This window comes from Schistocerca gregaria, chromosome 4 (assembly GCF_023897955.1).
Source record: "Schistocerca gregaria isolate iqSchGreg1 chromosome 4, iqSchGreg1.2, whole genome shotgun sequence".
Lineage (NCBI taxonomy): Eukaryota > Metazoa > Arthropoda > Insecta > Orthoptera > Acrididae > Schistocerca > Schistocerca gregaria.
The window spans coordinates 410,689,935-410,715,727 of record NC_064923.1 but is presented as its reverse complement, the minus strand read 5'-3'; the positions used below and the strand labels follow the sequence as shown (position 1 = coordinate 410,715,727).

The 25,793-nt window shown below is 38.2% G+C and overlaps 1 protein-coding gene across 1 annotated transcript in view; it reads right to left on the bottom strand.

Annotated features, from left to right (window-relative positions):
• Positions 1–393: 393 nt before the first annotated feature.
• The window catches only part of LOC126268123 (dnaJ homolog subfamily C member 7), an 89,120-nt gene continuing 63,720 nt past the window's right edge, over positions 394–25,793 (bottom strand). Inside the window, exons 10-11 of the mRNA XM_049973650.1 lie at positions 18,434–18,583; positions 394–3,509 (exon numbers count right to left, since the gene is read on the bottom strand). Of these exons, the coding sequence (XP_049829607.1) occupies positions 3,421–3,509; positions 18,434–18,583 (239 nt within the window). The 3' untranslated portion in view covers positions 394–3,420. The remainder of the gene's footprint in view (positions 3,510–18,433; positions 18,584–25,793) is intronic.

Here is a 25,793-nt window from a genome sequence, read left to right as displayed (position 1 = left end):
GGAGTGAGTGTGCCAAATTATAGTCACTTTGGTGGAAAAATGTTCTTTAACTGGGACAGAACACTTGTAAAAGCATCGCAACACTTGTAAAAAAAAAAAAAAAAAAAAAAAAAAATAAAAAAATAAAATAAAATAAAATAAAATTGAGAAATGTTAATTCCATTCTCTGACAGGAAAGATTACATAAGGGGTGAAGTAATTCAAGCTGGCAGTATGAAAGGAACCTTCTATTCTGATCTCCAAGTGATTTCCTCCTCCTTTGTAACCTTGTCCAACATAACCATCTAGGCTAGCTAGGAGTCACACTTGGCAGTGGATTATCCCAGCAAGTTATGTTACTTGATACAAGTTTAACAGTTCTCATGGGTTTGTATTTATTAAAGCTCTTAGAGATTTGTATTGAATTTTTAAAAATCAATTATTTATTAAAAGAATAAATACAGTTTTAGAAAAAGAGATACATGTTTAATGTAAAGTAAAATTAAGTTTAACTACAATAATGCTGTACATTTGTGTGCTTAAGTAGGGTCATAGTGGCATAATTTTATTGGAGTGAACACAAGTGGAGCTTTCTTCACCTTAATATGAAACATTACATGTACCGCACCACACAATATGTCAAATGCTGCTGACTAAAGATGTGTAACAACATATTATTGCAATATCACTTCACTAGTTGTTAGTATTTGTATATGCTTGCTTCCTGCACTGATCATTGTGTGACTAATGAGATAGTTAGATTGACTATGAATGCTCTGACATTAAACTTATCCCCACCTGTTCATTTTACAATTTCCTATCAATGTTTACCATTGCCAATTTTTGCAGCATGCCGCTACTGGAGGAATGTGGACAAATATGAACAATACTTGGATCATAAATAACAAAGTGATTAACAGCTAGTTGTTTATGGGACGGCTACCACAGCAACAACCAAATGGAGAAGACAGTTCATGGCAACTTCCAATCTTTTCACTGTTATCATATTGCTCTGCTACCTAAGGTATCAATTACCATGATTGGTTGCAGACTATACTGCCAACGTGCACAGGAAAGTTATAAGGCTATTAAGATTTTCTACAGCAAATTCAATACTGCACAGTAACAGAGAATGTGTGAAATGTACCCAGTACACAGCTCTTGATGAACTGGCCATACTGCACAGACAAGGTAAAGGTGAACCAACACCCCTCCCCTTTCCTATGTGGCTGTCAATCACTTTCTTATTTTGATTCAGGCATCGCAAAAACATTACATGTATATGAAATAATCAGAGGGTTTAAAACAGTAGTTAAGGAAGTGTAATAGAATTTACAATTTCATAAACTCACAACCTCGTTAATTCAGCCAGCCTTAGAAACAGTTATATTCACAGCTAACTAAAGATAAAAAAGGAAATGTGTGTTTTCAAGCAACAATTTTTATCAATGTAATGTATAAAACCGACTAACACTACAATGTTCACAGATTTTTGTTCTAACCAAACAGGTTCCAGACAGTATATTATTTACAAGATGAATATGAGTTGTCAAATACACACTCTAAATGCCACATCAAACTATATTCAGCTTCATAAGAATACTATTTTCATGTCAACACTCGATAGAATATATTAATATTTAGCTTACAGTTGGCTTCGACACATTAGGCCAGTATCAGCAACTGCAGAAATTCCAATTTTAAATGTACAACATATAACATTATATGGGAGGTTTATAACATTAGTTGTTTTATACTTATTTGAACTGCAAAAATAATCCAGTTCTTTAAACCATAAATTTGGTTTCCACATAAGCAAAATAACTAATGAAATAAGAAATTTAGTTTTCAATCTGTATTGATAAATTTAAATCATCACAAATATATAACAAATTACATACTACCCTCATCTACAGCCAGCTTTCAAGAATTTTTAGAAAGTAGAACAGAACATTAAATATGGACATACACAACAAGACCCTCATGGAACTACCACTGCTTCTAAGCAGTAACTGTCAACAGCAATATAAATGAAACTTCTACAATTGTGCTGCCCATCTTATTGTATAGAATAGTATTTACATTAGAAACTGGAACCAGAGAAGCTGACACTAATAAGTGGAGTGTGTATCTACCTTCTTTAAGCGGGGCGACCAAGTACACATCTTTTTTTCAGCCGATAACAGTAGTACCAATACTGGGTGCAGCATTACAACTATTCTCTGCCATAAGATAACATTGTTAGGATCAAGACTACAAACATAGAAAAAGCACCTTTTGAGTAACAAACTAAGAAAAATTAATGTCACATTTAGTTGGCTTTGTATCACAAAGTTTTGGATCATTTTTAACATTTATGGCAGTTGCCAGAGTCATTCATTCCAAATTTGAACATGTGATGTATTCTGGATCCTTTCAAAGACAAAATTTTATACCCGAATGGTTTCATCACAGCAATTATAGTACAATGGAAGTTCAGTACAAATACACTACTTCTGAAAATGGAATTTATGATGGCAAGAAAATGAAGCAAAGGTGTTAAAAAGCTTAAAGAAATTGTTAAACAGCACAGCAGCACATGGCACATGCATATCTTCAGAAACCACATTTCATACACTTAGTTCCTTCACTCCCGCACACAATTACAAAATAAAGGGATTCTACAGCAGCCATACAGCTTACTGTTATTGACACAAGTATTTCAAATATGCAACTGACTTGTTGAATGTGCTAACATAAAGCAAACATAGTTTAACAGTAACACTGAGTTCAGCTGAGTCATTGCAGACAGTATTCTGGGATTATGACAAATACCACCATGTATTATGCTGTTATTTTATTATATGTAGTTATCTATGATACAAAGACTGTTCTTAAAGTTCTCAAGACCACTGACCCAGTGAGAAATTGAACTTACCTCTTTTTAAGACTTGTTATGACTTTAACAGACAACTAATCACAAAATATTAATGGCACAATCTGCAGAGACACACATACTGCACATGATAATGGCTGGGATCGGTTAGTAAGTTTATAAAATCTAGTACTGTACTAATCAAAATGTAATGCAGTTTACATTACTTACATCTCTAATTATTGCAGTGGTACTGAGATCACACAGTCAGTAGTCTTTTATTTTTGGCATCAACATCCATTTTAAACCACAATTAAGCAAGTAAGAAAGGCCACCAATACTTAGTAAAGATAACAGATGATCACTACTAACAATATTTTAATTCAGTTAGCAATGCTGAATATATTTAGTGAATATTAAGTTTTTAAACTTAATATTGTTGTCAAAGAAAAATGATTTTTTTTCTAACGAACACAGGAAACATTTATTGGTATGTAACTTTTAAAGTCAAAGAAATAAAATTTGGAAGAAGAGGAGTGAAACTGTGGGTGGAATGTTGCAAGTATAACTGTAACACACAATCCAACTCAACCAAACTGGAACGTAAATCCTCCATTTCCGAAGCTGTACTGATCGCCAAAGAAGGCTTGGAACACAGTTGAGGGATCCACCTCACCTGAAAAAATTTACATGTTTAGATTTTATTAAAAATGATATTTGTACACCTTGATATTATAAACAATGTTCGCAGAATTGCACAAATAATAAGACAGAAAACATTTTCAAAATAAAAGTCCACTTTCCATTTAAGAATAGCTCAATGTGCTTAAAAAATCCAGCATTATATACAATTTTTCAGAGATTGTGCAAAATGGCAAAATCCATATTGATTCTGAACTGCAACATGTTACAAAACTTAACCAATGATTTGTTGGCTCTTATTATAATGACCACTTCAGGCAACAGAGTCTAAACTCTAAAAGCCTAACATACTGGAACTGCTCAAGAATTTACTGGTGCATAAACAATTGCATACCACTGGGTTATGCCAATTGGGTCTCAGCCCTGTGGATGAGGACGGGGTGGGGTGCATAGATTGCTGGCACACAGAAGGTGACAAAGTTATTTTCTGCCACTGACTGATGACTTTTGGTGACTCAGGCTACAACTCCAGTATTATGCATACTACCACCTGCATATTAGCAGCACTTTCCACCTTGCTGCCTCATGCTGGTGTGTGTAGGTCTGGTCATTACTGCCAGAAGAAAAGCAGATTACAGCCTGCTTTGTTTACACTACTACGTAACAAATTTCTGTAGCCTCTCAAATTTTCTGCTTGTAGAGTGTCAGTTTGTTTGATGCTATGCATACTCCATCAAAGTTCGTTTGTTACATCCTTTTATGTCCCATTAGAATGGTCTTATGAACCGTATGTATTTATTAGATTCAGTCTCTCTTGTACGTAATGTTGGGGTCCAATTTTTCCATAAAGAATTCATTACAGCCACAGCTTAGATTATACATGGCATCCTTTATGGAACTCAGGTCTTTATTTTAATCTTTTGTGATTGTAATACATCCTTTGATGCCTATTTGTGATGGTATTTTACCTATCTGTTTAGTCCCTCTTCAGAGTATGTCATATGATAGCTCATGAAATTAAATCCACAATTTAAGAAATGCTGCAGTTGCTGTAATAGTCCTGTTACTTAAAAGCTGTGCAAAATGGGCAGAGTTCTTGACACACAACTGGTTGCTAAACCAATCTCTGCAGTAAGCCAAGTGGATTGGTATAGAGCAATGAATATTACTGACTACCAGATGTAGATGACTGGTTCTTGTGGAGCTTGGAAACCCTGAAAATTCTTAGTGGGTCAGTTGACATTTGTACTACTTGGCCACAGGTAAATTTATTCTATACTCTAATATTTGGGTCCTCCTGAGTGCTTTTGTCGTGTCTTGTAGACTGGACTGTTTAACTGATTATCTCTATTTAATTCACAGTGTTCATCACACCAGTAACATTCCCTTTCTCTGCAAACATGACAACAGTGACCATGACTGGTCCAGCACACATACTCACACTTAAAATGATGATAGTCTTAACATAAAACACTAGTTCATATAATGAAGACTAGTACAATAAAAGCACAACTTTCTTTACACACATGGCTGTTTGTCCAACAACATAACAGAAGGGGCCAGACAGTCAACTGCCGAGATCTGCTCCCCAACAACATCAGGATGAGTCCAGATACCCCACAAAATTTAAAACCTAAACTATATTCTTCCAATCATCACTCCAAACATTGGCTGTGGCTTACAAACAACATATATTCAAAATGGAAGAAACTGTTGTAGTGACACCACTTGTGTTACATTCATAAAAACTTTTTGTGATTCGCCTGCCATTCTCTTTCCCACAACTGTCCTCCTCACCAGTGACATCAATGCTCATAGAGGAACCTCAAATGGCACCACTGAATTCTCCTCACAAGCTTGCTTGGCTGTCATGTCTGTTATTCATTAACATGACTGGCACCCAACACAATGACTGATTCTATGGTATCCTGAATATTCTGTACAAGATTTACCGCTGGGTACATTTTCTGGATGCTTGCAGGGCACTAAGGCTGAGCAGATGAGGAATGTCTTCATATGGGCTCATCTCATCTGAGAGCCACAAGGATTGCACAAGACAGCACCAGAAACACTTAATTCTGATCATAGATTGTCTGGGAGAACAATGGAACTTCTAACTAAGTCCCTTGCTTGGAGCTATCTTTGTAAACCAACGAGTAATTACAATGCTTATATAAAATACGGAGTAATGTATCCTGGTAGATAAATCTAACAATGAAAAAAATCAGTTTTTGACAATATAATGTAGGTTTTCAAATTTCGTCTTGTGCAGTCCCTAACAATCAGTATTTCCTTCTCATCCTGTTGGATAAGTCTCCCAAGACCTGGGGACTTTTCCAAACACTGCCTACTTTTCCCAAACCTCTGTAGTCCTTTTCCTTCAGTCCCTCGACACAGATGCTAGGGTAGAGCTCATTTTGTAAATCCGTCTTACCAATCTCATGATCACATGGTGCATCTTTAAGTATTAAGAGGCTGAACCATAAACGGTACACCTGTAGTCTAGACGGGTTGGACAAATACTTTTTAAAATTTTAGTAGACTAGATATGTCTGTTGTAGAATTTTAGAACATGTTTTTTTGCTCGAGTATCATGTCGTTTTCGGAAACCCAGAATCTACTCCGTAGGAATCAACATGGATTCCGGAAACAGCGATCGTGTGAGACCCAACTTGCTCTATTTGTTCATGAGACCCAGAAAATATTAGATCCAGTCTCCCAGGTAGATGCTATTTTCCTTGACTTCCGGAAGGCGTTCGATACAGTTCCACACTGTCGCCTAATAAAGTAAGAGCCTACGGAATATCAGACCAGCTGTGTGGCTGGATTGAAGAGTTTTTAGCAAACAGAACACAGCATGTCATCAATGGAGAGATATCTACAGACAAAGTAACCTCTGGCGTGCCACAGGGGAGTGTTAATGGGAACATTGCTTTTCACAATATATATAAATGACCTAGTAGATAGTGTCGGAAGTTCCATGCAGTTTTTCGCGGATGATGCTATAGTGTACAGAGAAGTTGCAGCATTAGAAAATTGTAGCGAAATGCGGGAAGATCTGCATCGGATAGGCACTTGGTGCACGGAGTGGCAACTGACCCTTAACATAGACAAATGTAATGTATTGCGAATACATAGAAAGAAGGATCCTTTATTGTATGATTATATGATAGCAGAACAAACACTGGTAGCAGTTACTTCTGTAAAATATCTGGGAGTATTCATGCGGAACGATTTGAAGTGGAATGATCATATAAAATTAATTGCTGGTAAGGCGGGTACCAGATTGAGATTCATTGGGAGAGTCCTCAGAAAATGTAGTCCATCAACAAAGGAGGTGGCTTACAAAACACTCGTTCAACCTATACTTGAGTATTGCTCATCAGTGTGGGATCCGTACCAGATCGGGTTGACGGAGGTGATAGAGAAGATCCAAAGATCGCGTGTGTGTGTGTGTGTGTGTGTGTGTGTGTGTGTAGGGGGTTGAGGGGGGGGGGGGCTATGTCAGACAAAAGCCTTGTTGGCAGAATACTTAGTTTCTGACAGTTTTTTTGGTGTCCCTATCTGTGATTCAGCATCTTTGCTACATGGTGAGTAGCAACTATTCTTTTCATAATATTGTTGCATTCTATCCTGGGTTTTTCATTGTTTGATTTTGTTCATTAATCTGGTTCACAAGATTGTTTAAAAAACTGTTCAGTACAAGTGAATGCTATTTTGGATTTACTGTAGTGGATATGAGACATCTAGTGTCACAAGATTGTTTAAAAAACTGTTCAGTACAAGTGAATGCTATTTTGGATTTACTGTAGTGGATATGAGACATCTAGTGGGGGGAAAAAATTTTTTTTGCCGTGTTTTGTTATTTATTTACATTTAAAAGCAACAAAACAAGTTTATTTTCAGTACCTATATTTTTAAGTGGCTACCATTTTTAAAATGCTTTTCAGGATGTTTCAATTTGAGGTTCAAACCATGGAGACTAAGTCTGATAATGGAGGTAAGTTTAATTTTGATTGCAGACCTATACTTCACCTTCAATCGTGCAAACCATTTAGATATTTGCCAAACATGATAAAATCACGAAGTGTAACTAGAATTATTAAAAATGATTGTCAAAACCTTTTCATAGTAAATGTGCTACCAAGGTATTTAGGAGGATTGGATTATACAAATGAGTGTCAGTTAATAGGCTGCTGCATGCCAATTCAATGGCCATATGTGTATGATGAGGTTCTTATGTCGAATGATATTTTATTATTTTATAGTTTTGGCAAATCAATTTCAGAGACTCCCATTTTTTTGAATGGACTGGGGGGGGGAGTACAATACGTACGTTCCATGTATTTTCCTGATTTTCATTTATCAAACTGTAGAGTTACTCCCTTATTCCCTCCTTTTTTCTCCATGTGCATTTTAATAAGATTTCCTTGTACAGAGATACTGTGCACGGAATACAAAATTGTTTAACTTATTTGACAACAAAAACTGTGCATGTTCACAAGACTCTTTACATTGTTCCATTACTTTTCTCTGAGCCATTTTATCCATCCATTGTTTTATTTATGAGCCAAAAATTTGAAATAGCAAACAGTTATGCTGTACAGTGGCTTGGGATTCCTGATGTGGCATGTATGTGACACTATCTTTCTAGACTGTCTAACACCTATTTTAGCACATTGATATTTATGGTGGTTGTATGGATGATGCATGGCAATGGTGCTGTGGTGCCCAATAACATTTTTGTTCCATTTTACTGTTGTGCCTGTGGTTTATGGTGAGCTATCCTCTGGTGGGTGTGCTGTGTGAGCACATTTTCTACATTTGATAATGTTTTCACTAGTGAGCTATAATTAAATTGTTTCAATTTTGTTAAGACAATAAGTAACCTTGTAACACAGGCATTTGTTTTAATAAAGCAGCTTTTCCCATTATCTATGTTATGTGTAAGCACAAGAATTTCTGTTTTATCTTCTACATTTCCTTTTATAAAATGTGGGCCAAATTTTTATGTACCTGAGTATAAAGAATGTATTTCTTTGAAATCATGTAGACTGGTGCACAGGGGTGACATCTAGTGGGCTTGAATGGACACACGTTTTGCCACTCCATGGAAGTAAAACAGTACAGTATGTACACTTCAATGGTGCTCTATACATAAAAATTTTATTTGTTAAATGGCTAATGACATTGACTGCACCATCACATGTAATGTTTGTAATGCGACAGGTTTCTACTCGGGTATGTTTATGTTGTACAGTTGTTTTACAGTATTTTCTGCTTTAGATTTGTATAGTTAGGAGTGTGTTTGTAAGTTAGGCTACCTCTGTGTGATTATATTTCTGTAGGTCAGAAGATGGCCATTATCAACTAAAATTAATAACCTGATTACAAATCAACATTGTGTTTCCACCTTATAATGACAGTTCGAAAGACACATTAACTACACCACCATAGGGGAACAGATACATCTGCTAAAGGAAAAGTGTTTACATGTCAAACACGTGGCGAGTGGTGCCTTAAAAGAGAAAGTAAAACCTTATCAGAAGCTCTCTCATAAAACCCAAAGAAATTCTGGTCATTCGTAAAGGCTGTTAGTGGCACCAAAGTTCTAGCCCAGACACTCATGAGTGACACAGCAACTGAACCTGATGGTAGCAAAGTACAACTGAAAGACAGAATTCACATTTCAAATGTTCCTTTACAAAGGAAAATTAAGAAACACTGTCTCAGATTAATTCTTGCACTAATGCAAGGCTATCTGATATCGAAGTCTGTGTTGAGAAACAACAAACTGGACAAAGTTCCAGAGTTGTAATGTTACCCTTACCAGGTTCTATGTAGAATGCGTTGAAGCACGCTTTATTTAAAGCATAATGTATTTACATTCCTCAAACAAAAATCTTTTCCCAGTAAATGGACCAAACTCAGGTCAAACTATCTATAAGATTATCTCTTTGCCTTTACAAATGTCTGCGCGCGCGCGTGTGTGTGTGTGTGTGTGTGTGTGTGTGTGTGTGTGTGTGTGCGCGCGCGTGTGCACACCTGTCCTTTTTTCCCCCCCAAGATAAGTCTTTCCGCTCCCGGGATTGGAATGACTCCTTACCCTCTCCCTTAAAACCCACATCCTTTCGTCTTTCCCTCTCCTTCCCTCTTTCCTGAAGAAGCAACCGTCTGTTGCGAAAGCTAGAAATTCTGTGTGTGTGTTTGTGTGTTTTATTTATTGTGCCTGTCTACCGGCAATTTCCCGCTTGGTAAGTCTTGGAATCTTTGTTTTTAATATATTTTTCCCATGCGGAAGTTTCTTTCTATTTTATTTATATCTATAAGATTTGTCAGAAGTGAGCCACAGAATTAACATTTCTTATCTTTGACATCCATCTGTTGTAGAATCTTAGCTCATTTTCTGAGTCCAAACATAATTACAGTGGAACTTCAATTTTATGTTGTCCAATTTTACATTTCAATACATGACAAAGGGACCCAGCTGCCAGTCTTTCTAGTGCCACTTATAATGCAGTCTATAATGTACTCTATTCAGCAACAAGATCCATCATCAACCTTTTAAATTTAAAAACTGATTCTTGAAGAATATGCTCGATCAGAATCAAGGAAACGTCGGCCACTTCCAGTTAGTGATCTCTTATTGGTTGGTGACACTCCCAACAGCCAGGGCAGCCACCACACCACATTAACACGTAAAACGAGATCGCCATTTTGTTTAGCCCACTAAATATTAAGTTCACATACCTCAGCCTATGAAACATTCGAAATTCCTAAAGTATCAATACACAAAGAAGCTATATATCACAGTTGGTGGAAGAATTTCAGTCTTCTCCTCCTAGGTGGCAATTTTACCAACACTCAATGTCACTGAACATAACCAAATCACAACTCCAATAAACAAATAAGAAAGAAATTTCAAAATTTTAAATCATATAATAAATCTATTAGGAAACAAGTGAGTTTTGTCACTACTAATAGTGCAGGGTTTGTAACTGAAAAGACAATTTTTTTTTTTAATGATGTACAAAGTAATTGAGCTGTTTCCCAGCACACTATTACCACAAATTATACCTTAAAAGATATAATTTTGAGGGTTCTTTCATTTTATGTTCACCTCGAAAATAGTAAAAATTTATGGCCTATATAGTGCAATAAACTGAAAAGTGCGGGATTACAAGATCTCAGATGTCTGTTTTCCACCTGCAGTGTAGCATAGCATCATCATCATGTTAATGTAGTGGCTTCTAGCATAGTGAGAAAACAGCAAGCTTACTTGCTGCCTTGTTCCAAAGTATGGATGACGTGATCAGTGTACAGAAAATTGGGTAAGTGTGGCTTCCACTTTAATTTATATAGTTATACCCCATATTCCCTTCGCTACCATGCTACTTACAGTAGTTCTGCTCAGAGCACGTTGACAGAATCCGGAATGTACCATGCATCTAAGGTAGCACCCAACATAGGATACTCCATTTGCTGTGTGTGGCACAACAATTAACAGGATGTAGTTGTGTGATGGCTTGTTCGTCTTTGTTGCAGTCCACAAAGGTGTTTAATGTGTAGTGATGGCAGACAGATTGTTATAAGTGTGACAGATTGTTGGGACAGAGAAACAGTGAAATCACAGCAGGCTTGACTTTATTTCACAATCATTGGTATAAATAAGTACCTACTGTGAAGGAAAACTTGTGTGTATACATGTGCTTTCATAAAATCTGCTGTGGTTACACTACAGCAAGTGCTGAGTTTGAAGAGCTTAAGGTGTGCGTTGGCAATACTGCAGAATGCTCCACTCCAACCACTCAGAAAAATGCACAAGGAAAAGTTTACAAGCAATACACTACAGGTCACCAGAGTATGCTGTGCTTTCATTGACTACAGAAGGAAACCACCTCACCTCTCCAAACATGTTACATTCTGATGCCTATCATACTTCACACTTTTTGGTTTAATTCACCATGTTCATCAATTTTTGATTTTTTCTAGGTGGGCACAATGGAAAGAGCTCTCAAACATGTGTTTAGATGTTTAATTTGTGGTCATAGCCCATCAGAAAATAACTATTACCTTGCACCTAGACACCAATTTCAGTTTTTTTGACACATTTTTACTTGCTGTTATATATCTGATTTTTTAAAAACTGATGAAATTATTGTATTGTATATTTAATTTCCTTCACTTGTATAGATTTTATAAGATGTAATGGAGATGATTAGGATTTTTAGTCAGATACACCAATTACATATGTTTTGGCTCATATTTTGAGGGTTTTAATGATTTGGATTTCTCAATTTTGCATTTTTTAAGTCTGGACCACACTAAAACATAAAATAGGGGTTTCACTGTATGTATATGGAATTGAACAACTATCTCCTTAACAAAGAGCATGAATTTCAAAAATGTTTGTATTGTGAATCCCAATGTACACTTTTCTCACATCATCCCGAAAGACATGGATCAAAGCAGTCAGGTGAATGCAGTATCTCCTGAGTTATGAAAAACTTAAGACTTGGTATCACATAAACCTTTATTAACAAAACATACAATTATCTGGGGCATTAAACAAAATTTGTGACTGAAGTGGCGATATCTTTGTATGTAAGAGGCAACATATTATTCTGGAATGCTGAATAACCAACAGAAGTAGTAACTACAGGTATGTGCCAGGTAAGTGTGTTGCAACCCTTACTGTTAATACTGTACATTAACTAGCAACTTCTAATGCTGAACAATTTGCCTGGTGTAATGACAATAAATTATAGCCATACAAACTTTTCTCTTGACTCAGGCTATCTAGTACTGATAATTGAACTAAAATATCCAGTAGTTCCTGAGATTAGCCTTTACAGATAGAGAAAAAACACAGCTGTGGACGTCAATGCATAGTACAGGTACATATAGATGACTTGCCATACAACATTAATAGTAACCTCAGACATTTTGTGGAATATGCAGTTATCTATGATGAACTAATAACTCAGAAACCAAAGATGTATCAAGTCAGAGCTCAATATGATTCCAATATGACACAATGATTGGCAACTTGCTTCAAATATTCAGAAATTTAAATATTCACACTTCACAAAATGCAGCAAAGTAGCATCCTATAAACACAACATCAATGAGTCACAACTAGAGTTACTTAAGTCACATAAATACTTCGATGCAACAATTTATAGGGATATGAAACTGATTCATCACAGACTCAGTCACAGCTAAAACAGGTGGCTCACTTTGGTACACTGGTACGATAGTGGGGAAGTGCATTCAGTCCACAAAGGATATCACCTACAAAACAATAGTGTGACCTACAGTGGACTGTTGGTCAAGTTGTGTGTAACCCATATCAAATAGGGCTAACAGGGGATATTAAAGGAATACAGAGAGGAGCAGCACAAATTTTCACAAGTTGGTTTGTGCAACAGGAGAGACTCACTAAAATGCTGAGAAACCTGAAATGGCAAATAGCTTGAATACAGACTCAACTGTCTCTTGAAAGTATACTGATACAACTTCAAGAAACATTACTAAGTGGGCAAGGCAAAAATGTACTGTAACCCCCTACATATAACTGCTGCACAGACAGAGATTAGACTTTAGTGTACACAATGACATTTAAGCAGTCTTTCTCCCCAGACACATTATATGAATGAAACGGAAAGAAATCTTAAAATGTTGTACACTCTGCCACACATTTCACAGTGGACACACAAACAGGGTGTACATAAAGTCCGGGAACACTTTCAATTATTTATTGTACAAGAACTAAACATTGTACAGATGTCATGCATATTGCATTCTGAAGAGAAACTATGATTTTTTTTAACAAACATTCGATATGTGAAGCACGAGTGACCCAGCAGATGTCAATACGGTAGTCGAATTCTTGCCACACCTGCCCCAGCACAGGATTGTCAACTGCGGCAGTCTCTTTCTGTATTCTCTCCCAGAGCTCTGCTATATCAAGTTTGTCATCGTTTGTCATCATCATTGAGTTTCTGCACCAGCTCCAATTTCAATGGTTTCATTGACAGCTTTTTTCACAGGACTTTCCACACCGTCAATGGAGCCGTTTCGAGTTCACGGGATGCACTATGTACAGATTTCTTTGGACTCCTTATGAAGGTCTCTCGTACGTATTCCACATTCACTTCACTCACACTTTGATGTCCACATCTCTTTGTCGGGTACAAGCAACCTGTCGTAACAAATTTGTTGTGCCAGTGGTAAATGGCCTTCCTTGTTGGTGGCTTCTTACCGTACTTGGTTCTAAACATCTGTCAAGAAGAGTAGCACACTTCTTTTTGTCGAACTCCAACACACAGAAAGCTTGCTTCGCACCTGAACTCGCCATGTTTGCTACTAGCGCAATTGGCAAACTACCAAACTACGCTCTGGAGGTATATAAAAACTTTCAGGGTTTCTCTTCAAAATGACATATGTACGATATCTGTAACATGTTTGGTTCTTGTGCAATATATAATAGAAAGTGTTCCTGGACTTTATGTACACACACAGGAATAGACAATGATCAGTACTGGGCTTTTTCTTGATTTTAGTTGAGAAATGCTGCTTTGTATCAAGATTACTACTAATATGCTGAGTTTATGAATGCTTATATACTCTCATAATCAAAGCTGAAATTGCTTTATAAAGTGAAAGGTGAACAGCAAAAGTGTATTTTTTATAAAACAACTTACAATTATACAATGGCTCAAGAATGGAGATTTGGCTGCTATTCACAGCAGATTTTCAAACATTTCCAGATGGCAGCCACTACGAAATGTTTAAAAGCTATGGGCACTTACATGACCCTCCACCTGGTTCGGATTCATTGATGACATCATCATCTGGTTCAAGGGTGAAGACACACAATGCATATTCTTTCAGAATCTCAACGCCTTCCCCCCCCCCCCCCCCCCCCTCATTCCACCGATACTCCCAGTCTTTTTACTTCTCTCGTTTCCCGCTACCCTCCCCACCCTCCGTCTAACCTACCGACTGCACCTAGCGGCCCTACTCTTCACCAGGTCTGTGCACACTACCACTAGCAGTACTTTACTGTCCCCCACCCCTACCCTGCTATCTCTCCTCCTCTCCCCCCCCTCCCACCACAGCCTCCTCTTCACCCGCACATGGTTGCCTCTCCCACCAAGCACTGCTGCTTGCAGTCTGGTTCCAGGTGTGAGAGACTGTGGTCATGTGCGTGCACATTGCGTTTGCGTGTGCGTGTGCATGTGCATGTGCAGTCTATGTTCGACAATGGCCTTGTTGGCCGAAAGCTTACTTTCCGACAATCTTTTTGTTGTGCCTATCTGCTACCAAGCATCGCCGTTATGTGGTGAGTAGCCACTATCCTTTTCTTAATATTGTAACAATGTGTTTCGTATTTTTGTACCTGTGTGTCCATGGGTTTTCTTGTACACTTGTCTGCTTTTCGTGTTGGATTGTGTGAATGAGCATTTTGTTCCAGGAACTACAATAATTTTGTCTAGGCAGGAAGATGGCTTTCCCCTAATATTCAGGTGTCCACCCAGTTCCTGAATTCTTTGAAGAAATAGATGGCGTCGCCAAGGGGAGCCCTTTGTTCCCTGTGATGACTAATCTTTTTGTGGAGGACTTTCAGGATTCTGCTGTTTTAAAGCCCATAGTTTTCTGGTGGTGTATAGATGAGACTTTTGTTGTATGGCCTCAAGGCAGACAAGAACTGGAGAAATTCCTTTGTCATGAACTCATTACATGAGAATTTCAAGTTTACGATGGAAATTGAGAAAGATGGTCTGTACTAGACAGGCTAGTATGCCAGAAGAATGATCTGTCATTGGGTCATTCTGTGAACAGAAAACCCACCCACACAGACCTGTACCACCAAGAGTCTAGCTGCCATCACCTCGCACAAAAAGCCTGAGCTTAGTACCTTATACACTGGATGCTTTTAATATTGGACGATGCACTCCTTACCCTCTCCCTTAAAACCCACATCCTTTCGTCTTTCCCTCTCCTTCCCTCCTTTCTGAAGAAAGCAACCGTTGAATTGTGTGTGTATATTTGTGTGTATCAACCTGCCAGTGCCTTTTTTGAAACTGCCACATGGGAAAAATATATTAAAAACAAAGATTCCAAGACTTACCAAGCGGGAAAGTGCCGGTAGACAGGCAACGCATTACGTAACAGTGATTCAGCACTTTTCCACAGGACTTACATTTTGGCGGACGCGGAACACCTAGTACGGCTAGTGCTCCCGTCCACGATAACGCCAAAATACATGCACACGCATCCAGCCATACATATACAGACACAAGCAGACATATTTAAAGGCAAAGAGTTTGGGCACGGATGTCAGTCGAGGCGGAAGTGCAGAGGCAAAGATGATGTTGAATGACAGGTGAGGTATGAGTGGCGGCAACTTGAAATTAGCGGAGATTGAGGCCTGGTGGATAACGAGAAGAGAGGATATATTGAAGGGCAAGTTCCCATCTCCGGAGTTCGGATAGGTTGGTGTTGGTGAGTAGTCTCCAGATAACCCGGACGGTGTAACACTGTGCCAAGATGTGCTGGCCATGCACCGAGTTGGTAAATCACGTGGGTGCTTTCACACGTGGCTCTGCCTTTGATCGTGTACACCTTCCGGGTTACAGGACTGGATAGGTGGTGGTGGGAGCGTGCATAGGACAGGTTTTACACCGGGGGCGGTTACAAGGGTAGGAGCCAGAGGGTAGGGAAGGTGGTTTGGGGATTTCATAGGGATGAGCCAAGAGGTTACGAAGGTTAGGTGGACGGCGAAAGACACTCTTGGTGGAGTGGGGAGGATTTCATGAAGGATGTATCTCATTTCGGGGCAGGATTTTAGGAAGTCGTATCCCTGCTGGAGAGCCACATTCAGAGTCTGATCCAGTCCCGGGAAGTATCCTGTCACAAGTGGGGCACTTTTGGGGTTCTACTGTGAGAAGTTCTGGGTTTGAAGGGATGAGGAAGTGGATCTGGCTATTTGCTTCTGTACCAGGTAGGGAGGGTAGTTGCGGGATGCAAAAGCTGTTTTCAGGTTGTTGGTGTAATGGTTCAGAGATTCAGGACTGGAGCAGATTCGTTTGCCACGAAGACCTAGGTTGTAGGGAAGGGACCGTTTGATATCGAATGGGTGGCAGCTGTCATAATGGAGGTTGCTTGTTGGTGGGTTTGATGTGGACGGATGTGTGAAGCTGGCCATTGGACAGATGGAGGTCAACGTCAAGGAAAGTGGCATGGGATTTGGAGTAGGACCAGGTGAATCTGATGGAACCGAAGGAGTTGAGGTTGGAGAGGAAATTCTGGAGTTGTTCTTCACTGTGAGTCCAGATCATGAACATTTCATCAACAAATCTGTACCAAACTTTGGGTTGGCAGGCTTGGGTAACCAAGAAGGCTTTCTCTAAGCGACCCATAAATAGGTTGGCATAAGAGGGGGCCATCCTGGTACCCATGGCTGTTCCCTTTAATTGTTGGAATGTCTGGCCTTCAAAAGTGAAGAAGTTGTGGGTCAGGATGAAGCTGGCTAAGGTGATGAGGAAAGAGGTTTTAGGTAGGGTGGCAGGTGATCGACGTGAAAGGAAGTGCTCCATTGCAGCGAGGCCCTGGACGTGCGGAATATTTGTGTATAGGGAAGTGACATCAATGGTTGCAAGGATGGTTTCCGGGGGTGGTTGGTGTCTTTGATGAAGGATGGGAGACTGCATGTAATGGATTGAAGGTGTTGATCTACGTAGGCAGAGATACGTTCTGTGGGGGCTTGGTAACCAGCTACAATGGGGCGGCCGGAATGTTTTGGTTTGTGAATTTTAGCAAGTAGGTAGAAGGTAGGAGTGCGGGGTGTCGGTGGGATCAGGAGTTTGATGAAGTCAGGTGAACGGTTCTGAGGATTCCTTGAAGCTACGCCTGGACATCAGGAATGGGATTACCTTGGCAAACTTTGTATGTAGAGTTGTCTGAAAGCTGTCGCAGTCCCTCAGCCACATACTCCCGACGATCAAGTACCACGGTCGTGGAACCCTTGTCAGCCGGAAGAATGATGATGGATCGGTCAGCTTTCAGATCACTGATAGCCTGTGCTTCAGCTGTGGTCATGTTGGGAGTAGGTTTAAGGTTTTTCAAGAAAGATTGAGAGGCAAGGCTGGAAGTGAGAAATTCCTGGAAGGTTTGGAGAGGGTGATTTTGAGGAAGAGGACGTGGGTCCCGCTGTGATGGAGGACGGAACTGTTCCAGGCAGGGTTCAATTTGGATAGTGTCTTGGGGAGTTGGATCATTAGGAGTGGGAATTAGGATTATTTTTCTTCGTGGCAAAGTGATATTTCCAGCACAGACTACGAGTGTAGGACAGTAAATCTTTGACTAGGGCAGTTTGGTTGAATCTGGGAGTGGAGCTGAAGGTGAGGCCTTTGGATAGGACAGAGGTTTCGGATTGGGAGAGAGGTTTGGAGGAAAGGTTAACTACTGAATTAGGGTGTTGTGGTTCCAGATTGTGTCGCGCACGCGAGTATATACCTATCCTTTTTTTCCCCCCTAAGGTAATTCTTTCCGCTCCTGGGATTGGAATGACTCCTTATCCTCTCCCTTAAAACCCATATCCTTTCGTCTTTCCCTCTCCTTCTCTCTTTCCTGAAAATTTTGTGTGTGTGTTTGTGTGTTATTTTATTGTGCCTGTCTACCGGCACTTTCCCACTTGGTAAGTCTTGGAATCTTTGTTTTTAATACACACACACACACAGAGAGAGAGAGAAAGAGGAACAACAAATTTTGTGCCTACCTATATACATGATAAGGCATGCAATTTTTACTGTAAACAGCACTGTCAATTTTTACTTTGATCATATCATTTCACAACAATTCAGCACTTCAGCAGCAATAAAGTATCTTCATGTTTTGCAATCATAATAGTAAAACAATTGTCTTCACTGTCCACATGCTACTTTTACTTACTCCCCATTCCTTCAAGGTCTTCTAAATCTTGGCCATTGTCATATCTTGCTCTCTTTTTTGGGTCTGAGAGTATTCCATATGCTTCTCCAACTTCCTTGAATTTCTTTTCTTGTTCTTTTTTCTCATCACTTGAAGCACTTGCATGACGATCTGGTGCAGCACACATGAGGAAATAAAAAAATATTTCAACACCATTCTGTTGCACCAAGTAGCAAAAATGATTGAAGTCAAGAAACATACGGACTACAAAGAACACCACTAATGATTCTATGTTAATATCATCAAAAATATTAGTAAACAATAGATGAGAAACTCTCAAAATGATAACCCCGATTCTAATATATACTATTGTCAGCTGTATTTATCACCACTTGGTCTGAGCTAAGTTATGTGTGACTTTTAGCATACAGCTAAATGAAAGTAATAGTGTTACACAACATATACTTTAAAACTGATCTTGCTAAAATGTTCCATATAACAACAAATACTTGAAACAGTTTAAGAAACAGAAAAATTTCAAGAATATGTAATAGCCAAAAGTGTGGGCAGTTTGTTAAATGGTTAGCAGCAACACAACTAATGCAATATTTTTTTATGAATGGATAATATACCACTACTTATGCAGTCTGCATGACCTCTTGAAAATAGTAATACAGATGTCATACTTACCTCACACTAAACAATTTAGTAATAATAAGCAAGTAATGTGCTATAAAGGAGGAATAAGGTTGACAAAATTCTGTACAGTTTCACTTCCATTACCAAAAAGGCATCATAACATGGCCAAAAACTTGAGGTTCTATCTGCCTCAGACTTTTCACCTAATACTATTTTCATTTGACAACAACAAAACACTGTTTAAAAAGGGAAGAAGAAGAAGAAGAAGAAGAAAGAGGAGGAGGAGGAGGAGGAGGAGGAGGAGGAGGAGGAGAGTTTAACATCCCATCCAGTGTCGTGGTCATTAGAGGCAGAGTTTAAACCTAGATTATGAAACGATGTGGAAGGAAATCGGCCCTGCCCTTTTCAAAGGAACCATCCTAGCTAACAAACTGTACCACTTCACTTGGTAATGATGACAGACAGTTCTGACATACGCTGTACATACAGCCTACATGGGCAGTGTAGTCCAACAGTTAATATTCTGAATCATTTTGTGACTGTGTCAAATGAAAAAAGTTGTAATTTTATCACTAATGTTTTACAATGAGAAAATGACTTTCTTTCCAAAATTATACACCTATTACTGGCCATTTGTGAGAAACATCCCACTTCAAACACAAACAGGCTTATATAACTGAATATTCAAAAGCATTCAAATACTGTTAAGAATTATACATTTTTATTTAAAGTCACAGCTGGTTACTATGATTAGTAGATCAATTTATGACTGTTGGGCATGCTGCAACATTCCTATTGAAAATTTTGTTTCAATATTTAACTGTTTCATTTGATGGACCTACAATTTTGTGCCATTCCCATCCAGAGATCCAAATGTGAGGTTAATTTAACTCTGCAACATTTTACTTTACTGTTTCACATTTTGGCTCAAAAGTGAGAAGCATAAAGCAACTCATAGTAGGAAGCATTAGATATCAGATGTAAAACAAAGGTCAGTGACATAATGGAAAGAATGAATGCAGGAGTTCAAGTCTTGGTCTGGCAAGCAGTTTTAATATGCCAGGAAGTTTCATATCACTGCACATGCCACTGCAGAGTGAAAATTTCACTCTGGAAAGTGTGTTATCCAAACGTCTATCAACTGAATGACCGCTAAACCAAACTGTCATTATTCTCACTCATATGTGCCTCACTGTCCGTAATGGTCTTGTCATACCATGATGAGCTGCCGACAATAATAACTGTTTGATCTCTGTTATGATAATTTATGGCAACTTTGCCATCTAAAGTATACTTTTGATACAAAATACCTACACATTAATGTGTTGTCCTTTCTAAGAGAGATAAATACAAAATTAGTAACAGTTAGAAGAAGGTGAATCTCCAACCAAGTTATCTAATGTTTAAAACATTGGTAAGTTGGCAATTGCGGATATAAAAACTAAAGACAAGCATCACATATTTTATGCCTAAAGTTGATTCTACTAAAGGATCGACAAGTCTCAAGACTAAGAAGCTTGTCGCAAACATGAATCTGGAGGCTGTTTACTACCGGTTTATACAAAAAAGATCACAAGGCAAACCGATCTCTGATCCCTATCTATGTGAAAATCCAATTCAATTTAAAGAAAGTCTTGATGGGCTGTTGAATTTTAAAGCAAGGATAATCTGGTTAAAATGCATTAAATCAAGACTACATTTTTGAGCTTCAAATACAAGGAGAAAAACTGCTGATTCTTTCAAAATCAAACTAAGAGACGTATTGAGAAGACAAGCAGTTACAATTCTGATGACAATGGGCTTAATTTGGAAAGCTTTTTTAAGAGAAATTCCTGCTTCAAACTGGAATTAGGAGAACCTGGTACTAAAATAAGCAAGGATTGTATTACTGCTTTGGCCTGTGCTAATGCTAATGGTGACCGCTGACTGCGTATGCTCATAATAGGTAAAAATAAGAAACTACATTGTTTCAAACGCATTAATATGTCTACGACACCTGTTGTTTACACCTAACAAAAAAGCATCTGGGTGTATAGTATGATTTTCACTGTATGTTTTATGGAAGTTCTTGTACCCTCTGTAATTGCTTAGCAAATTTAAAAATGTTTCTACTTTAATCTTTACCTCCATATTTGAAAGAAGGAAAGAAAGAGAGTGAAATATATGACTGAATAAATGAAGGAAGGAATCTGTGGCTGTGTCCTTGTCAAAGCAGACTACTTCAGCATTTAGCTTAACTGATTTATGGAAACCACAGAAATCTTAAATCTGGGTCGTTAAGACAGGGACACTCAGAAGAGAAGTTGGGCCTGTGTGAATGTGGTTGTGAAAATTGTTATCAGCTGTCACACACAGCTAATATAAACAGAAAATACAATGTGTGTATTCCTGCTGTTAGTCCTTTTATGTAGTCCATGGAAGATTCTAGACCATTAGGTGTCACGCCAGTGTTCTAAGGTAACCACACACCAACACAGATACTACATGCTCTCTGATCGTATCAAGCTAATAGACGACATTTACTGACTAGCTGCATGGCATGTTATTTGAAATAAGAATGAAGGAGTTGAAAAGCTAATCACAAAAAGCTTAACCAGTCATTTTCAAGGATAAAATTATCACAGTTAAGAATTATTAACTGAAGTAACATTTTCATGTAATGTAAATTACAAATGTAAACACAAATGTAACATATTTTCAATCAAATGCCTAGCAGTTTTTCAGTCTTCTACGAACTGATGTTCTGGCTTTATAAAGGATGCATACTGATACTACGTTTGTGTGTTGCAAACAATTCATTAAAGAAATAACAACAGTGTCAAATTTATATCTACACACATACTCCACAAGCCATTGTATGGTGCATGGTACAGGGGACTTTGTATCACTACTAGAAATTTTTTTGTCCTGTTCCACTTGCAAATAGAGTAAGAGAAAAACAACTGTCTTTATGTATAAGCCTTAATTTCTCTTCTCTTTGTGGTTCTTACGCAAGAAGTATGTTGGTGGCAGTAGAATCATTCTGCAGTCAGATTCAAATGGTGGTTCATTAAATTTTCTCAATAATGTTCCATGAAAATAATGTCTTCACTCCAAGGAGTCTCATTTGAGTTCATGAAATATATCCATAATACTTGTGTGTTGATCTAACCTACTAGTCACAAATCTAGCAACACATCTCTGAATTGCTTTGGTGTCTTCATTTAATCCAACCTGGTGGGGATCCTAAACACACTAAAAATACTCAATAACTGATCGCACTAGTGTTTTCTATGCGGTCTGCTTTATAGGTGAGGTACAATTTCCTAAAATACTCCAAATAATTCGAAGTAATTAATTCACTTCCTTACTGCTGTCCTGTGTGTTCACTCCATTTTCTGCCTACACATTTTTAACTGATGTGACAGTGTCAAGCAGCACACTACTAATGCTGCATTTGAATGTTACAGGAGTGTTTTTCTAGTGGTCCACATTAATTTACATTTTTCTAAATTTACTGCAAGGTGCCACTCATCACAGAAATTACAAATCTTGTCTATGTCACTTTGTACCATCCTGCAGTCGTTCAACAGTGATATCTACTCCTACACCATAGCTGTATAAGAAATCAGCCACAGAGTGCTGCTTACCTGCTCCATCAGATCATTTATGTATATAGAGAATAAGAGCAGTCCTATCACACTTCCCTGGGGCACCCCTGATGATACTTTGTATCTCATGAACACACACCCCAGAGGACAACAGATGGATTCTATTACTTCAGATGTCTTTGAGCCAATCTCATATCTTGGAACTTAATCTGTATGATAGGACTTTAATTAACAGCCTGCAGTGGGGCACTGTATCTAATGCTTTCCATAAATCTAGGGATATGGAATCTGCCTGTTGCCCTTCATCCGAGATACACAAGAGAAAAGTGCCTATTGAGTTTTGAATGAGCAAAGCTTTGTATATCGATGCTGATTTGTGGACAAACTCTTCAATTTCAAGGAAATTTATTATTTTCAAATTCAAAATATAGTGACAAATTCTGCAATAAACCAATGTTGAAGATATTGGTATGTTAACTTGGAGGTCCTATTCATTTAGCCTTCCTGTGCACAGAAGTCACATGTACTTTTTTCCAGACACTTGGGACTTTGTTGTGGATGAGAGATTTGTGATAAATGCAACTAAATAAGGGGCCAATGCCCTATGACACTCACTGCAAAACACTATTGGGATTCCATCTGACCTGGTGGCTTACTTGTTTTCAGCTCCTTCAGTTTCTTCTCTACACCAAAAAGACCTATTACTGTATGCTCCGTATGGGAGTCCGTGCGATGGTCAAACAACAGAATGATCTTCCTGCCTGAATCATTTCTTATATGCAAAATTTAGGACTTAAGCTTTCTTTCTGCTGTCTACTGCCACAGCAGACTGGTCAACACAATATGACTGGATAGAAGTCTTAGAACCACTTTGAGATTTGACACAGGACTAGAATTTTCTCTGCTCTGGTTATCAGCAAGATCTTTTGCTAAGGTATGACAGTGGTAGGTGCATGCTTCATACATCGATCTTTTTACAGACACTTGAATTTATACTAATGTTTGCCTGTCATCATTTGGATGTTTTGTTTGGAAGCAAGAGTGTAATAGTGTTTCCTCCCTCAGCATTTACAAATGTTCATCACATTGGAACTAAATGATGTGCGCTTGCTGTCTTAGTGGGATGTTGACAACTGATTATCTTATCTTCTAGCAAAAATACTCTCCCAGTCTTCTTGATGGATTTGTTAACTTTAGTAACCACCTTCACTAAGTGACACGATCACTATGTCACTCTGTCAATAAGGTCAGGCCTGTTTGTAGCTACAACGTCTAAAATATTTCCAGTGTGCATGGGCTGTCAAACCCGTTGCTCATGACAGTTTTTGGAAAACATGTTCCAACCTAATTAACAAGACTGTGTCTGTACTATCTGCAATGAGTCTGTAGATGTTCGAGTCTACAGTCTTGAACCAATGTTGCAAGATATGGTTATTTCCGCACTAGAAGAGCACAGACATACTTTGAATGATTCTGAAAGTTTCACAGTGGAATCAGGTGGCCAATAAAAATTCTCCAACAATTAACTTGAATTCACTTACGCCTCTCACTTGTGTCCAGGTAAGTTCAGTGTCTGACTCAATTTCAAAATATATAGGCACAGTACTTTTATTGATTTCAATGAACACTCTTCAATCTGACACTGCGCTGAATCACATTAAGAGAACAAGACAAATTTGTATTTTCTGATGACATTGGCAATTAGTTGTTCACTGCAGCTTAGTGAAAACATGTTAGATTCTTATTTTCTAATGCTAGGAGAGATATATGGCTTTTTAGGAGGTTATTCATTGGCTAGTACTCGAGTTACTATCAATTAGGAGGCTGTACACCACACACAATTGTGTATTTTGTCTCCTCTAATCTGACTTTTTGATGTACATTCCATGCCTAACTAAATATTTCAAAAAACTTTCTGCTTCTGGTTTCAGCCAGCTCTCAGTTCCAAGAATAATTTGAGTGCAACAATTTCTATGGAGGCAGCTAATTGAGAAACTTTGTTACAAATACATTGACAGTTTACTCTTAAAATTTTGACAGCCACACATCTTTACTTTGAACTGGTCTGATTTTGCTCTCTGCATATGAACTTGCAAGTGTTCAGAGGACCTCAAACTATCATCACTAGCCCAAGAAACCCCAAGTGCACTCAACAACCACACTGCTACTAGAGTAGCTGCTTCCTGTATGTTGTCCAATTCTGATTTATCTTGATAAGTCCCACAATTCTTAACCCCAAAATGCAGGTCCTGAAATTTGCAGTAAACACTGTCACAGAATTGATGGAGCCTTTAATTGAGATCCTGCACTCATCTCCAAACCAAAGGATCCTGATCAACACTGGGTATGATGCAATGAACTGTGAGCTCTGCCTGCACTGCTCTACTAAAACGAAGCATTGAATAGGTATGATAACATTAAGCCCCGCCTTATTCCCTCCATCCCTATTTTAAATGCAGACACAATGAAGTTCTAAGTTACAGGTCAGTAGTTTATCATCATCACTACCAGTTTCAGTTAACCATCAACAGAATATGAAGCTTCACATAGTATTTATATATCATCTCATATCAATATGGTAATGTTAATACAAGCATATCAGAACTGTTGAGTATGAAAAGAAAGTAGTACCCATACTCTGGGTACTTTCTGAGAGCAGTTACCAATTTGTTCTTTTGATATTCAGCAGTTATGATGGGCTGTATTAATAAAATTCCCATACTGATGTGACATGACATGGTACACATATAATATATAATCACAACTGGTAGTGGTAGTAAAGAACATACAGACAGCTATGTGTCGTGTTTTATAAAGTACTGAACAATGAACTCAAAATTGGAATATTTAATACCACAATTTAAAATGTATTCACGCACGAATGCACTATCACATCAATGTTTAACCACTGCTCTCATTCAGAAATTTGTGATATTGCAAGTAGCCCTGTGCTGTAGGGACTGTAGCAGGCCAGTGTAGCCCATATGGAAAAGTTACAGAGATGCTCAGAGTTTTCGACAGAAAGGTTATGTTCTCATGAGGTCCTGTTGCACAAATTCTGAGAACAAATATTTGAGAAGCACTGTCCAACAATTCTACTGCTCAATGATTTATCTTGCACAAGAATCATTATAATCCAAATATGGAAAGAT